The sequence below is a fragment of the Arachis hypogaea genome, chromosome 7 (genome assembly GCF_003086295.3).
Source record: "Arachis hypogaea cultivar Tifrunner chromosome 7, arahy.Tifrunner.gnm2.J5K5, whole genome shotgun sequence".
NCBI lineage: Eukaryota > Viridiplantae > Streptophyta > Magnoliopsida > Fabales > Fabaceae > Arachis > Arachis hypogaea.
The window spans coordinates 12,287,280-12,304,459 of NC_092042.1; the positions used below are offsets into that span (position 1 = coordinate 12,287,280).

A 17,180-nucleotide genomic window follows, 5' to 3' on the forward strand; every position below is an offset into this window, starting at 1 on the left:
TGGAGAAAACTGCACCCCCCTCTAATTCGTCCAATAACTCTTCGATTATAGGAATCGAAAATTTGTCCAAAACGATGATTTTGTTGAGCACCCAATAATCAATACAAAATTACCATCCGCCATTCTTTTTCTTCATAAGAATTACTGGACTAGAGAATGGACTAGTGCTAGGTCTGATAATTCCTATTTGAAGCATTTCCTTAACTATCTTCTCCATTTCCTCCTTCTGATAGTGAGGATACTAATAAGTCCGTATGTTGGGAATATCTGAATTCTCTTTTAATACTATGGCATGGTCATGTGATCTCTGAGGAGGAAGACCAGATGGGGATTGGAACAGATCATCGAATTGGCTCAAGAGTTCAGTTGTCTCAGGAGAGATGGTGACAAAATCTTCATCGGCTTCAGGGCGGAATAATGGAGTAACCAATAATCCTTTTCAACATTTTGCAGGGCTTGTAGAGTCACCTTACTACTGGCATAAGTCCATCCCAAGGTTGGATCACCCTGTAATGTAACCTTCGAACCATCTTGTACCCAGATAAGCGATAAAGTGTTGTAGTCGCCTTCAAATTTCCCAAGACTGGCGACCCACCCAGCACCCAAAACCACTTCGGATTGTCCTAAGTCCATAACCAAAACGTTTGCAATGATGGAAATTCCTTGCACCAGAATTTTGACATTCTAGCATCAACCTAACCCCTGCTCAATCGCGCCATTACCCACCTCGATGTGGAACGGAGGTAGGCGTATTAGTGGCAAACCCAAGGTGGAGACTAGAGTAGAAGAAATGAAATTAGCCTCAACATCTGGGTCTACCAAAATAACCACCTCCCTACCATTGATGACCCCACAAACTTTCAGAGACAGTGTGTGAAGAGCTATATCAGGTTCTGCCATGGTAGGAGCTACGTCAAGGTCTTGTGGTTTGTCATCATCCTCACCCAAAAGGATCAGCTGTTGGTGGCAAAATTTGCATGTGTGACTAGGATTTCACTTGTCACCACATCGAAAACATAATCCCTGTCGTTGTCGCTCACTCCACCCTTCATGGGAAATCTAACGGGAAGTAGGCTTGGATCCACTAGAATTAGAAGCAATAAAGGGCCAGTGTCATTCTTTGATTCTGATTTGGAAGTAGTAACAATGGTGGGCTTACTCTGGCCTACCGGAAGAGAGTGAGTATTGAGCCTGGCCCAATTAGAGTTTTTAGAAACCCCCCACCCTGAGCGTGATGTTGTATCTTGCTTTCTACCCCCTGGGTGCATTCTTTCCTCTTCCCATGCTAAATTCCTGGCTTCAATAACCATTGCTCGATCCATTAACTCCTGGAGGTTTTCAAAATCCTCCACTTTCAACTCTGATTTAATGGTCGATTTGAGATCTTCATGAAACATGCACAATAAGGTGTCATCTCCCAATTGTCAGTGAGAGCGCGTCGCTAGTTCGAAATCGCGGCGGTATGCCATCATTGAACCTGTTTGCTTCACCCGCAGTAATGGAGCTAGTGGGTTTGCCGCCGTGCCAGGTTCAAAGCGCTTAAGCAAGTCTTGTTTGAAGTAGATACACGTATGGAAAGTGGATTGGGATTCCCACCATTCGAACCACGTCAAAGCGTCACCATGAAGTGCTAGCACCGTGTATTCAAGCTTGTCCCCCATCGGAATTTCTGAGATGCAAAAATAGCGATCCATTCGCACTAGCCATCCGCTCGGGTCCAACCCATCAAAGGAAGGGATGTCCACAGAGTGATTGCCATCGCCCCTGTTCGGAATGGGTTGTCGTTGACATGCGCCTCTAGGATCGTCGTTGCGTGAGTGTCCACCTTCGCCTTGGGGTGTTGGTTGCTATGAACGTAGCACCAGTTCTTCCATTTGTTTCATCATTGTTTCCAATAATTGGGTTTCTTCAACGACTTGTTTTTCCAAACCATCCACGCGTTCTTCCATGGCAACGGTGGTGCGAGTAGAGACTATCTATAGGTACTAATCCCAGATCGAGGGCTGATACTGATTGTTAAGGGTTTCCTCACTTAATCCCAGAATATCAAGAGGTATAGTAGTAGATAATTAACAATTAGAATAAATAGAGGTGAGAGATAGAAGATAGGATAGAGAAAGATTGAGGTATCAATATGATACTCTCAAGAAATATTATTCAAAAAAGAAGGAAGAAGAATGAGTAATGAAAGAAGATTCACTTGGCATTCGAGAGGCCAAACTCTCCACTAAATAGTTACTCCACTTATTCCCTGCCTAAAGCATGTGGAATAACAATAATTTGAAGTTTCAATCAGTTACATGTTTTTCTCTCCTTCTATAAGTAAATTTAAAAGGAGTTAAATCCGATTTGGTCTCTCCTGGTTTGTTACAAAGTGTTCCATCTACTGCAAGGATTGTGGTTTAATAACATGTGCCCTAAGAATCGGTCCACGAAAATCATATGCCCCAAGGTGATTAGCAAAGGATTGTTGATTATTAACTGCTAGTAGAGATTACAATTGAGCTTCAATATTGCTTAGGACAAAGGGAAGGAAGATCTTTGACCAGGTACCAAAGAGACGCTGCAGAACAGAATGCAGATTGGGCTGGACCTGCCTGTATGCTTCATAGTAAACCTTGGCACACAATAGAATTGTTTCAATCTTTCAATAACATAATAAAATAAAAATGAAATATAAGTAGAAATAACCATGCTCTAATTGACCTACTTGAGGTAGACATAAAGAGAAGTGTTCAACATATTCCTAGCCAAAATTCTTCACAATACTGTCCAGAAGATAGAGAGAAGGAAGTTTTTTATCAGCAGGCACTTGACAGAGGATAGATTTAAACAATTGAGGAACCATGTAAACAACTGAGATTTAAATAATATTATAGCTTAGCTTTACTAATTTGCTACTGTAGAAATATCAGCAAAAATGCTTGACAGAATATCATCGTTATTTGCTAAATTAGAACTCAAGAGCAAAAGTAACATTTAAAAAGCCATTCTTTACAATTTCTTTACAGACAATTCTCATCATGCCTCTTTTTTTTTTTGCGGTAGGAAAATTGATCTCTGAAACTCAATCTTAAAAAAGGGTTGAGACTTTATTAACAGGATAAACCTTAAACCTTAACACATGTTCTTAATTACTCTACCTCTGAGATCACCAATATATGAGATACAGCTAGGGCCTGCCCCAATTTCACATTGTATGCTTCAATTTCGTTCCAGTTCACTTTCGTCCTTTCTACAGGATTCATGTGCCAATTGCTAGTTATCCGGAAAGTTATGTTATCCTAAAAGTTCTGTTCTTAGTTGAATAATAATAATAAATAATGATTTAGAATCCATTTTTTCTAATAAATCAAATTCAAGAACAGATGGAACGATGAAGCCCATTAGAATTGGAAGTAATGACTTTTCCTCCTATTCGCAATCAAATAAGACCGTAAAGCAAATAAAAAATAAAATATAAAATTAGATTGGACAAAAAAACTTAAATGCTGATTTATGGGTAACTGCAAAATTGAAACAACACCCATAGAGGGACAACTTTTGACCCCAATAAAAGTAGGGTTTTCTTGTTACAAATGGTGCAAAAAGTGATAACTTTTCGCAGCAATGGAGACAGAATTCAAGAATCCAGTTGCAAATGGCATCGGCGATGCCCTTGGCGTGTTTCCTTTGTTGGCCGGCAATGATAGTGAGATCGGTAATGAAGGGGTTCACATTGGAGTAAAGTTCTGACAACAAGAGCCCATACGTCCGAACAATTTCTTCGGCAGAGAAAACCTTGAGGTAGCCTTGGCGCTGTGAAAGTAGGGCGTTAAACCGGCCGACGAGCATGGAAGAAGAAGGCTCTTGCGTGATACCATTCGCCATTTGTGCGCAATAGAATTTTAGAAAACTTTTAACCTTGTCGAAGGAGAACTGGAGTTATGTCGAATTGAGAGAATATGAGATTGGATGAGATGTAAACGGCATTGTGGCTTCTAAATTACTATTTATAGAATTTTAATTAAAATTTGCTCAGGTTCAACAACAATTCTAATTTATTCAAGTATTCAACTCTGTTATCCAACAACAAAATTTAATCCAATGACGTATCCAACAACAAAAAATTTGCTTAGGTTCAGCAACAATGGTAAAAAATCAAATACAACAGCAACAACCACCAGATTCAACAACAATTCTAGTTAAAATTTTCTCAAGTTCAACAACAATTCTAATTTATTCAAAATTGACATTGAACCAGTGAAAGAACAGGGTCGAAAATTCAAAGAGAGCTCACCTGGTTGACTGGTTCTGAGATGTGACAAAACAAGAAGACGATGACCACCACCACCTGACGGAATAGATGATGCTTGACTGGTTTTGTCTGCTTTTACCACCGACTAAGCAAAGCAGGGGTACGAGACTGCGACGACGAGCTTATGAGTGCAAGGTCGAGAGCGAGAGAGTGATTAGTGCAAGACCGAAAGCGAGAGAGTGATGAGGTGAGGCTGTGAGAGACTGAGAGTGACAACTGACGAGGTGAGGGAAGAAATGAGAGAGTGACACGGTGAGGTGAGGCTGTGGAGTGTCAAGAGAGATGAGGCTGAGGGTGGGGACTCCATTCAGATTAGGTTTTAAGTTTTAACAAAGAGGGGTTAAAGCACCTGAAACCACCCCGTTTTTAGGTAAAATTAAAAAAAAACCCGAACCAGGTTGCATTAACCAGGACAAACCAGTTTTCACCGAATCTCATGCTTATCCAGTTTGATAAGTGACTCGGCCCGGTCAGATAACCGAATGACCGAGTTTTCGGTCCACCCGGATTTGATAATATTGTTGTCTGTACCTGTTAAAACATAATTAAATATATAAATAATTTTTTATTATTAACAATTCTGAGATATTTTAAATTTATTATAAATATTTTTGTATATTTTAAATATTTTAAAAGTTTAAAAATTCTTATAAATATTAAATATGACATATTATATATAAATATTAAATATGATATATTATATATAAATATTTTTATTAAAAAATATTTTTAAATAATATTTTCATTTTTATATAAAAAGAAAAATAATCAAGTCTTTTAACAAACTTCAGGCCAGACCAGATTGAATAACAGGCCAGACTTAGTGTGTTAAAAAATGTCTATAGTAGGTCAGACTCGGGCTAACTAACTACATGACAGGCTAGACCTGTTAAGAGCAAAGCCTGGTCTGTTTACACCCCTAATTCTAAGTCCCTGCCACCTAATACCCTATGTTGTTGCCATGCGCGTCAAGTCAGCATACCTTCGAATCTCCATAATCATGTGGGCTTGCAATGAAGGAGTTCTTTGTTAATCAAGTAATAACAACAAAAGTGATTAAAAACAAGAAATGCCTAAATCACATAAAAAGGATGCTTAAGACTGTATCATAAAATTCTTTTAGCAAATCATAAAATTTTATTACTATTTTATATTTTCCATACGCCAAACAATAGAATTCAAGAAAAACATATTAATCTAATAAAATGAAATAAGAAAAAACTAACACAAACTCATGAACTGCATTCCTCAGTGATTATTAAAACCAATGCTGGGTATGAGTAGATCATATTTAATCCAGAATCCAACATGCTAGCATATGTAAGATAAATCTGACGAAATTCTTAAAGCTGTACAGCCTTAGCAATTTTTTTATGGTTTTTCTCGTCCTACTTTTTCTTGTTTTCATCATGTCAATGAACATTCCATAAGGAGAAAAGGAAAATTAGATCCATTTATCACAAAGGTAAAAAAACAAAAAAAAATACTCAATATATATCATAATATATAGTGATCAAATAAAAGAACATACTTCTCCTTATCAACCATCTCCAAATCATAACTAATTATAGTATTCTAATAACACTTTACTTTAGGTTCATTATCAGTTCATGATTAAAAGCTTCCTCATAAAACTTCAAATAAATATTAGCACAAAATAAAAAGGAAAGTAACTACTATGAGTAAATTTATCAAAACAAAAAATGCATACTGTGTTTAACTTGAGAATAAAAGAGATTTATACTAAAGAAAGTGGAATTAAGGATCCAGCAAAGATTAAAGATAACACAACTACACAGCTTAAGATTTTAAAATAACATAACTACACAACTTATGATTTTAAGAACTCAGAGGCAAATAAGAGAGATCCTGACTTCAGGGTCCAAATACCCTACGTACAACAACGTCGTAATGATCACATTCGCAGCACCTGCTGCCCGGCTGCGAAGGAGCAGTTGCGACACGGTTCTGCAGTTGATGCGGGTTCATCGGCACCCTCTTCTCCTTCTCCCTCCATCGTGTTTTCTTCTCTGCTTCTTCCGTCTCTAATGCTTCTCTTTTTAATTTTTGATTTTTTTAGTGAAAAATGTAAACAAACAAACAAACATATATATAAGGATGAGAGATAAAGAATGATTTTGGAAGTGATAAACAGCTGGAAGTGTAACAGCCCAGACCACCCACTAGCACGATATTATCCGCTTTGGCACACAAGACCTCACGGTTTTGCCTTTGACAATAGCGATGATAGCCGAAGCCCCCCACACTCACTCGTCAAAACACGTCATGCTAGGGAGAGGTATCCACACCCTTATAAGGCATGTTTCATTCCCCTCCCCAACCGATGTGGGACCTTACAATCCACCCTCCTAGGGAAGCCCAACACCCTCACTGGCACATCGATCCGGGCTCCGGCTCTGATACCATCTGTAACAGCCCAGACCACCCGCTAGCACGATATTATCTGCTTTGGCATACAAGACCTTAAGGTCTAGCAGGTGGTCTGGGCTGTTACAGATGGTATCAGAGCCGAAGCCCGTATCGATGTGCCAACGATGGCGCTGGGCTCCCTTAGAGGGGTGGATTGTAAGGTCCCACATCGGTTGGGGAAGGAAACGAAGCATGCCTTATAAGGGTGTGGATACCTCTCCCTAGCATAACGCATTTTGACGAGTGAGTGTGGGGGCTTCGGTTATCATACCTATCGTCAAAGGCAAAACCGTGAGGCCTTGTGTCCCAAAGCGGACAATATCGTGCTAGTGGGTGGTCTGGGCTGTTACAAATGGTATCAAAGTCAGAGCCCGAATCGATGTGTCAGCGAGAGCGCTGGGCTCCTTTAGGGGGGTCGATTGTAAGGTCCCACATCAATTGGGAAGGGAAACGAAACATGCCTTATAAGGGTGTGGATACCTCTCCCTAGAATGACGTGTTTTGACGAGTGAGTGTGGGGGACTTCGGCTATCATTCCTATCGTCAAAGGCAAAACCGTAAGGCCTTGTGTGCCAAAGTGGACAATATCGTGCTAGCGGGTGGTTTGGGCTGTTACAGATGGTATCAGAGCCGGAGCCCGAATCGATGTGCCATCAAGGGCTCTAGGCTCCCTTAGAGGGGTGGATTGTAAGGTCCCACATCGGTTGGGGAGGGAAACGAAACATGCCTTATAAGGGTGTGGATACCTCTCCTTAGCATGACGCATTTTGACGAGTGTGTTTGGGGTCTTCGGCTATCATCCCTATCATCAAAAGCAAAACTGTGAGGCCTTGTGAGCTAAAGTGGACAATATCGTGCTAGCGGGTGGTTTGGGCTGTTACAGATGGTATCAGAGCCAGAGCCCGGATCGATGTGCCAGCGAGGGCGCTAGGCTCCCCTTATGTGGGTGGATTGTAAGGTCCCACATCGGTTGGGGAGGGAAAAGTAGCATGCCTTATAAGGGTGTGTATACCTCTCCCTAGCATGACGCATTTTGACGAGTGAGTGTAGGGGGCTTCGATTATCATCCCTATTGTCAAAGGCAAAACCGTGAGGCGTTGTGTGCCAAAGCGGACAATATCATATTAGCGGGTGATCTGGACTGTTACATGCTCCACATTCACACATCTCACATCTCCATGAAAGATCTCTATCAAACATCAAATCAAGTAAGCCTTCATTCGGTACAGTAGACACAGGCAAAGAAAGATGAAATGAAAATCATAGAGCACTTAAATGAGATGAATAAAATACTATATAACACAAAGTATTACATATAAATTGATATATATAATAAATAAATATTCAAATTTAAAAATAAAAAGAAAACAAAAGAAGAAATTTATAGGATCAATGACATCAGATTTGCAATCACAAACCTTATCACTTGTCAGAATCTAAATCCAAATTTTGGGAGAAAGTCAAACAACCACCAATCACCAAAACCACTTCTACATCATATAAAAAATATCTGAATGCTACAAACCACATCCTAAGAACAAAACTATGAATAATCTTTCAATGGAATAAACGAAAATATATCAGAGAGAAAAATATAAGTAAACAATTGATGAATTGAACTTCTAATTTTTTTCTCTTTAATAAAATCACTTAGTCTTGTGTATTTGTAGTGTATATTTGATACTTTTAAGGTTTGCTTTAATTTATTAAATTTTAATGATTAGAAACTCAACAAAAAGAAAAAGAACACAAAATTTGTAAATGAAATAATTAATTTTTAATGTGCAATAATGAACGTAAATGTTCATAAATATGAGTTTGTTGAGTCTTACAATACAAATTAATTAAAATTGGATCTATTAGAAATTAGGATTTTGTGAATAGTTCCTATATAAGATTGTGCATGAGGATAGAAATAAGCAATTTAGAAACCTTTGATCCTAATATAAGCTCATTCATCCGTGCACCAAGTTTGATTTTCTGGTTGTAATCTTTATTATGTTGTAATGAATTATGATGAAAAATTTTGGTATCATCTTTAGATTTATTGTTCTTCCATGTGTGAATAATGATGATGATCCCAATGTATATATCCCTTCTTTTACTTTGGATTTATGGGGTGAGTGATGTCCTACTATAAATGGGGGAAAGGTTGATTTTCAAAGCATGTGTTTCCTATCTAACTTGTTTGAGCAGTTTATCTCCGATAACTTCCATCTCTTGAGTAATTAACAAATGTTGTTATTTGTATACATTGGAAAGAAATATTGGTGTTGCCATTTGTCAGTATAATTTTGTGTTCTCCATTAATTGATACTTATTTTGATTCACTTGAATTCTATAGTTAGATCCATGAACAAGATGTGTAATATAATTTTTATAGTTTTCTCTTTTGATGTTCCTAATTGTTTGTTGCTTCGTCATTACAGCTATTGATTTGAAAATAACACTTCCTTGCTTATAAAAAATCATTAATGGAGGAAGGTTTGCTTCATAATTAATCAATGCATCAAAATTCCCTACAAATATGTTCTTTTGTTGTTCTTTGCTCAAGTTGAAAACATGATCAATATGCAAGTGAATGAAAGAAAAAAATGTTAGATTGTTAAATGTACATATAAAGAAAGTGATAGATACATAATTGGTTGGTTTTTCATTGTATGAAGTCATAATTTTGATTTTGTGTTCTTTATATTGACCTTTCAGGCATATGAACGAATGGGTGTTGATTTTGTGTTCTTTATTCTACAATATGAGAATTATCAAATTTTTTTTACATTTCTAAAAAACTGAAAATCTATCTTTTGAATTATAGTATTTTGTAGAGAGAAGGGGGCTTATTTAATTAGATCACTTATTGTGATAGAGTTTTTCTACTATTCAACTCTGCTTCAACTCTCAAAATTCTTATTTTAGAAAAATAATATGATAGAAGAAGCTATTCAACCAATGTCATTAAGTTATTATGTAAATACAATGCAATTGGTGATATAAAACGGAGTGTAAATTTAGATATTACTGATTGTTTTGGTGATATAATCTAGATTGAGCAGTAAGAGATAATCTAGATTTATGCCTATTATTATATTTATATTTTTTATATTATATTTGCACTTTTCTTGATCTTTTTATAATTATATTCTCATGCAAAACATCGTATTTCATGTTTTATATATATTATTACTTGGTATTATGTAGCATGACTGAAGTTTTTTTTAAATTAATTTTATCTTTTTGAGATTTAAATAATAATTATAGAACTATTTTTCTTTTTTGCCTTTTACTCTTGTTTGTTTCTATCTAAAGACATTTTTTTATTTAGTGATGGTTCTCATATTCTTTTGGAAAAAAAATTGTTGCCTCCATCTAATTTTTTAATCTGTGGGTAATATTGTTTTAAGCTCAAGTGATTTCGTGGCTGGAAGTGTCTCCAATTTTTGTGTTCAAATCAAGTCATTTGGTATATACGTAGATTCTATAGTTTGAGAATTTGAGTTATTTTTTGTTCAACTTTTTTTGAAACTATTAATGTATGTTAATTATATGTGTGTGTTAACTTATCGGTATCTAAAATAATACAATTTCTGTTAATAACCCAACAAGTGACATTGCATGTTTGAAGGATCCACAATGCAAGGTGATTTCTATAAAATTGTATACTCAATGAAGTATATGAGTAGATATTGATACTAAAGATTATTGTTCAGTTCTTTTGTATAAATGGTCTTTTTATTACAGTGAATATTTTTGCCTTTCTCATATTATTTAGGATGTTATTAGTCAGAGTGTCAAATGTTCACATAATCCAAGTGTTAAGCATGGTAGTGGTCTATTTATCAGAGATGAGGAATAATTTGTTATTCTAAAAGATTCAAATTATAATTGTGATGAGTATATGGATGAGTGTGGTATTTGATGTTTAGTTTTTAGTTTTAATAACTAAATTATTTTCCTAATATAAATTAAGTTGGTCTTTTAGTTAACTTTTTATCAAGGTTCGGAAAACCGAACCAGTCATCAAACCGCTCTAACTACTGGTTCATTGGTTTACTAGTCTAACCGGTCTAACCAGTGGTTTAACCGAAAAAACCGTTTTAAAATAAAATAATAAATAAATTATAAATAATCACCTTAAAATATAATTATAGTATAATATAAATATTAAAATAATTTTTAAATTTAAAAAACTACATTAAATGTCATCAATCAAATTCTTATAATCTTATTAATATACAAACTCAAGTTAAATAGTATAAAGAAAACTCAAATATTAAATGTCAATATAAAGATTTATCAATCATCAAAACATCAAGATGTTCTTGTGAGTTTCTTTTTTTCTGAGAAAGACAGGGTTTTCCCTTGTCCAAGGCACCAACGACCAGTATTCACCTCATACAATTCTGGAACATGAGTAAGCTCTTCACCTCTATGATATCTATCATTAGTCTTTGGAAGGACTTGTTAGAGAATGACCAAGTATGTTGCTTTCTTTTTCCCTTTTGCTCCTTTCTCAAATCTTACCTTACCATTTGATATCTTTTGCTTTCAGCTGCGAATAGAGCATAGGCAAGGTCGAGTAAGGGAAAATATACTTCCCTTCCACATACAAATATTCAAACAACTCAGGCAGGTATGCAGGAGATGGAAGACATTCAAAACAAAAGAGAACTCCAGCATGGTAGTGTTCTTAGTTCTTACCACCATCACATGTATCAATTAGATAAGTGGTTAATGGAAATACAAAACAATCAAAATAATGCATGCTTTTTTCTCAAGGTGTGATAGAATCTTATGGCATGGGAGAGGCATTCACCAATTATCTTATGTTCGTGGGGAGTCATGATTCTCTTATCATAGACCTGTGTATAGCATATTCTCAGCAGAAGTTGATCAAAGAAGCTCTAGTGTCCAAAATATTTCAGCAAAACCAGCCTTCAGCATTCCAAAACCAGCAAAACCAGCAACTACAAAACACTAAAATATGCCTACACCATTAAGCATTTAGCACATTGAAACATTCCAAAACACTAAATCTTCACCCAGCAAAACTAGCAACTACAAAATAAAGCCATTAGCAAATTTGAACAAAAAAATTAGGAGCCATCAGCAACTAGTAAACCAGAGTAACAAACTAACAGAGCCATCAGTAAACTAACAGAGCAATCGAGCCATTGAGAAATTAGAAAACAGTCACACTAAAACAGAGTAACAAACTAACAGAGGGAACGAGCCATCAGTAAAGAAGAAGAAGACTGAAGAATAAGACCAAAAATTGAGCTGCAAACCAAGTTACCAACAAACAGAAATCTGCAAACCAGCCAGTTAATTTTCATATTATTTATTTTATTTCTCATGCTAACCATCAACCAGAAATCTACTAACCAACAAACAGATTATTTATTTCTCATGCTAACCAAGAAACAGATTTTTTGATAGTCATGCTAACCAACAAACAGAGAAAGTTCACAATTAAACTGAAATCTGAGTTCAGTCAGTTCACAGAGGAAGTCAAAGTTCACAGAGGCGAAGAACAAAGAAGATGAGCAGAGGACGAGTCACTCACCGCGCGACGATGAAGACGATGGGACGGGCTACTGCCTGCTCGTGTTGAGAAGATGAAGACGACACAGATGGAGGGCTACTGGGCAAGGAACCAGGCGAAGAAGGAGGGTTACTTGGGCTGACGACCAGGCGACGGCGGTGGCGCTGATGACCGGTGACCGCGGCGACGAAGGAGGGCACGGTGGCAGGCTAAGGTTCGGGGCGGCTAGGGTTTACTCTTCTCTCACTCTGAGATGAATATGATTAAGATTCAGCAGTGAATGGGTTCGGGGGAAGAAAGGGGGGGTTGGGGTGCAGGGTACTCCACGGGTAGGGTCGGGTTAAGGGGTTTTTTTTTTAAACAATAAAACGGCATCGTTTATGCAGAACTGGCCTGTCACTGGTTCGGCCTAACCGGCCGGTTTTTGGCTGATTTGCCGGTTCTTTGCCGATTCTTTTCAGCACGGTTTTTACAGGAGGACTGGACCGTTTGCATTGCCAGTTCGCAGTTAAACCAGTCGAACTGGCCGGTCCGGTCCGGTTTTCAGAACCTTACTTTTTATTGACATGTTATCGTTAAACGTCCTTTACCTTATTCGCTAGCAACACGCAGTCAACAAAAAATTAATTGAATGACCAAATTAAAGCATGAATCTTTGAGAGACTAAATTAATTTGTGATTTTTTCAGAACTATTTTAAACATTAGCCCTTTTTAAATAGGATCATAATAACTTCCAAATATAGGCATAACAAGTTAAGATTTAAGAAATGTCATATGTAATGTTACTTAATCTCAATGGTGGTAACTGGTAAGTTTAATTTGTTCTATTTATACATTATGATTATTTATTTTAAAATTGTTTGGTGTTGTGGGTACCAAACTAAAGTTGGTCAGTGTTTTTCATCCCAAACTAACCTATTTTCAAGCGGAGCCAATCCACTCTCTTAATTGATACTTTCTCTAGAATATTTCGGAGGGTCATAAACCTTAACAATGGATTTTATAGTTGATCCAATAAAATAAAAAAATACTCCACCCTAAATTTTTTCCTAAACATTAATATTAGGATAACCATCTGCATACTTAATGAATTGAACATTCAGCTAGGGGTGTGCAAAAAAATTGGTTTTACTGAACTGAATTGAAACTGAACTGAAACTGTTTTAAATAAACCAGATTTTTTAAATAAAAAACTGAACTGAAACCATAGTTTTTATGAAAACCAGTTTATTAAAAACCAATTTTTATGGTTCAATTTAGTTTTAAACCAAATTAAAACTGGTTTTATTTAAACTCTAAAATTAGTTTTTACATATTCTTTTTTCTCTCTCTCCCCCTTCACTCTCTCTCTCTCTCTCTCCCCTTCCTCTCTCTCTCCTCCTCTCCCTCTCTCTTTCTCCCCATTCTCTCTCTCTCTCTCTCTCTCTCTCTCTCTCTCTCTCTCTTTCCATCTCTCTTCTTCTCTTTCTCCCTCTCCCTCCTTTCCCACTCTCTTTCCTCTCTCTCTTTCTCTCCCCCTCCTATCTCTCTCTCTCTCTCTCTCTCTCTCTCTCCTTTTCCCCTTTCTTTCTCCCTCCCCCTTCCTTCTACTCTCTCTCCTCCCCTCTCTCTCCCATTTTTTCCTCTCTCTCCCTCTCTCTCTCCCCTCCCCTCTTTCCTCTCTCTCTCCCCTCCTCTTTCTTCCTCTCTCTATCCCTTTCTTTCTCTCTCTCTCTCCTCCCCTCTTTCTTCCCCCTTCTCTCTCCCTTTTTTCTCTCTCTCCCCCTCCACTCTTTCCTCTCTCTCTTCCCCTCCCATCTTTCCTTCTCTCTCTTCCCCTTTCTTTCTCTCTCTCACCCCCTCCCATCTCTCTTTCTCCCTCTCCCTCCCCCTTCCTTCCTCTCTCTCTCTCCTCCCCTCTCTCTTCCTCTCTTCCCTTTTTTTCTCTTTCTCTCCTATCACTCCTCTCTCTCTCCCGTCCCTCCCCTTTTTCTTCCTCTCTCTATCTCTCATTTTCCTCTTTCTCCCCTTACTCTCTCTCTCTCTCTCTCGTTTTCCTCTCTCCTTCTCTCTCTCTCCTTTCTTTTCTCCCCTCTCCTTCTCTCTCCCACTCCCATCCCATCCCCCTCTCTCTCTCTTCCTCTTTTCCCTCTCTCTATTTCTCTCCCTCCCCTCCCTCTTTCTCCCTCTTTCTCTCTTTCTCATTTTTCTCTTTTTTCTTTCTCTCTCCTATTCCTCTCTCCTTCCTTTCTTTCTCTCTCCTTTCCTCTCTCTTTCTTCTCATTTCTCTCTCTCCTTCTTTTCTTTCTCTCTTAGTCTTTTCTCACTCTATATCCCTTTTTTTCTCTCTCCCCCTCTTTTCTCCAAAAAAGAAAGAGAATGAGAGAAAAAGAGAGAGAAGAGGAAAAAAGAGAGAAAGAGGAAAGATAGGAAAATGGGAGAGAAGAAGAGGAGGAGAGAGAGGAAGAGAGAGAAGAGAGTGGAAAAAAGAGTGCAAGGAGAGAGAGAGAGGATGATAGAGAGGGAGAGAAAGTGAGAGAGACAAAGAAAAAGAGAGAGAGGAAGAGGGAGAGGAAGAGAGAGATAGAGAGGAAGATGGATAGGGATATGGGAGAGAGAAATGGGAGAAAGGGATAGAGGGGAGAAAAGGGAGAGAGAAAGAAAGGGGATGGGAGAAAAAAGGGGCAAGGGAGAGAGAGATGGGAGGGGAGAGAGAGATAAGGAAAGAGAGGGGGAGAGAGAGAAAAGGAAAAGGGGGAGAGAGAGAGAGAGAGGAAGACAAAGAGAGGAAAGGGGGAGAAACAGGGGGAGAGAGAAAAGAGGAAGAGAAAAGAGAAAGAAAAGAAGAGGAAAAGAAGAGAGAAAGGGAGAGAGAGAGAGAGGGGAGGGAAAGAAGACAGGGAGAGAGAGAGAAAGAGAGAGAGGGAGGAAGAGAGAGAATATAAAATCTAATTTTATAAATACTGAGAGAGAGAGAGAGCGAAAAAAAGAGAAGGAGAAAGGGAGAGAAAGAGAGAGAGGAGGGGGAGAGGAAAGGAGAGAGAGAGAGAGAGAGAGAGAGAGAGAAAGAAAGAGAGAGGAGGGAAAAAAGTCGGGGAGAAAGAGGGAGAGAAGGGGAGAGAGAGAGGGGGGAAGAGAGAGAATATAAAATCTAATTTTATATACGTTGAGAGAGAGGGAGCGAAAGAGAGAGAGAAGGAGAGAGGGAGAGAAAGAGAGAGAGGATGGGGAGAGAAAGGGGAGAGAAAGAGAGAGAAAAAGGGATAAGGGAGAGAGAGAATGAGAGAATTGATAGAGAGGGAGAGAGAGAGAGAGAGAGAGAGAGAGAGAGAGAGAGAGGGGAGGGAGAGAGAGGGAGAAGGACAGAGAGAGAGGAAGACAAAGAGAGGGGAGAGGGAGAGAGAGAGAGAGAGAGAGGAAGAGGGAAAGAAGGGAGATAGAGAGAGGAAGAGGAGAGAGAGGGAGATAAGAAGAGAGAGTGGGAGAGAGAGAAAGGAGGGGAGAGAAGGAGAGAAGAGAGAGAGAGGGGGAGAGAGAGAGAGAGAGGAGGGGGATAGAGAGAGGGAGAATGGGAGAGAGAACAAATGTAAAAACTAATTTTATATATATTAAAAGTTTCAATAATTTTTCTGTCTGTTCAACTAATGTGAACAAAAATTATGGTCCTATGATGACAGCAAACCCAATTTAATCCACAAAGAGACACCTACAAAACTAACATTCTCTAATCCTAATCAGGTAAAAGCGTGTACAATCCCATAACCTTACTGAATCGGAACACCAGAATATTGATAACGAGAGCAATTAATCAATCAGGAATGAGGAATGAATCCGAAAAACCCTAGATCAAGGAGAAGCAGAAACCTAGAATGAATCAAGCATTGGCGGTTTTAGGGATGACGGGAAAGGCGGCACCCTTGGATTGGGAGTGATTAAGGGAGGCTCGTTCCTTGATCTTCTGCATCTGAAGCATGCGCTCCATGAGGAGCTCATACTGGCACTTCTCGTAGGAGTGACGCTCGTTCTCGCACTTCCATGAAAGGTAGAGCTCGGCCTGGCGGCACTTGTTGAGAGGGATGAGGAGGTGTGCGCACTGGTCCCTGTATGCAAGGGGAACCTTCGCTTCCACCATCTCCTCCTGTGTCGCTATCATCTTCTGCGATGAACCGGGAACCTCCATCTCTCACTCTCTCTGCACGATCACTTTCACTGCTTCTCTTTGTAACACACTGCTCGCTATCTGCGCTTCCTCCCTTATATTGTCTTCACTTCCCTCGCAATATTGAACATGCATCTTAATTCTTACCCAATCATTTTTTTATAAATTAAAAACACTCGATCAAAATATTTTTAGAGTAAAGTATGTTTTTGTCCCCAACTTTAAAGTTATTGCTAACGTTTCAATCGTCTTAATCGTCTTTATTTTTATGGCGCCCATCAGAAATCCCACGACGACGTTAAACACGAATTTTTAGCCATTTTTGTGAATTACACCAAGTAGACTTCAATATTTAAAAAAAAATTCACAAAGTAGTTACCTATTATAGTTTAATTATTTTCCGGGGGTTTTCGTGGAAGAAATCATCTCATCATAAAAGTGTTAGCATACACTTGGAATCATAGTTGTCAGAACCGGACGGGACCGACCGGTTCGACCGGAAAACCCGTAAACCGGATCCTATGCTGGTCCGGTCCGATATTTAGACCGTGTAAGGTAGAGAACCGATCAAATTCGGTGTGAACCGGTGAGAACCGGTCAAATTCGGCAAAAATCGGACCGGTCCGGGCCGTGGAAAATTTTTCAAAATGCTCCAAATGGGGTTCGAACCACTTCCTCCAACATAAAGCAAGCATGCTTCTACCACTAGGCTGAAATGTTTCTCATTAATTAATATACAAATTATAATACATATAGCATATTTTCTTTTCAC

The 17,180-nt window shown here is 38.4% G+C and overlaps 1 protein-coding gene across 1 annotated transcript; it reads right to left on the reverse strand.

The window, feature by feature from the left end:
- Positions 1-16,085: 16,085 nt before the first annotated feature.
- LOC112703973 (NADH dehydrogenase [ubiquinone] 1 beta subcomplex subunit 7-like) lies at positions 16,086-16,461 on the reverse strand. The gene has a single exon (XM_025755581.2). The coding sequence runs from the start codon at positions 16,427-16,429 to the stop codon at positions 16,124-16,126; it is 306 nt and encodes a 101-aa protein (XP_025611366.1). The 5' UTR covers positions 16,430-16,461; the 3' UTR covers positions 16,086-16,123.
- Between the last annotated feature and the right edge of the window lie 719 nt (positions 16,462-17,180).

Coding starts and splice junctions, on each gene's coding strand:
- LOC112703973 (XM_025755581.2), bottom strand. CDS start 16,429: ATGGAGGTTCCCGGTTCATCGCAGAAGATGATAGCGACACAGGAGGAG.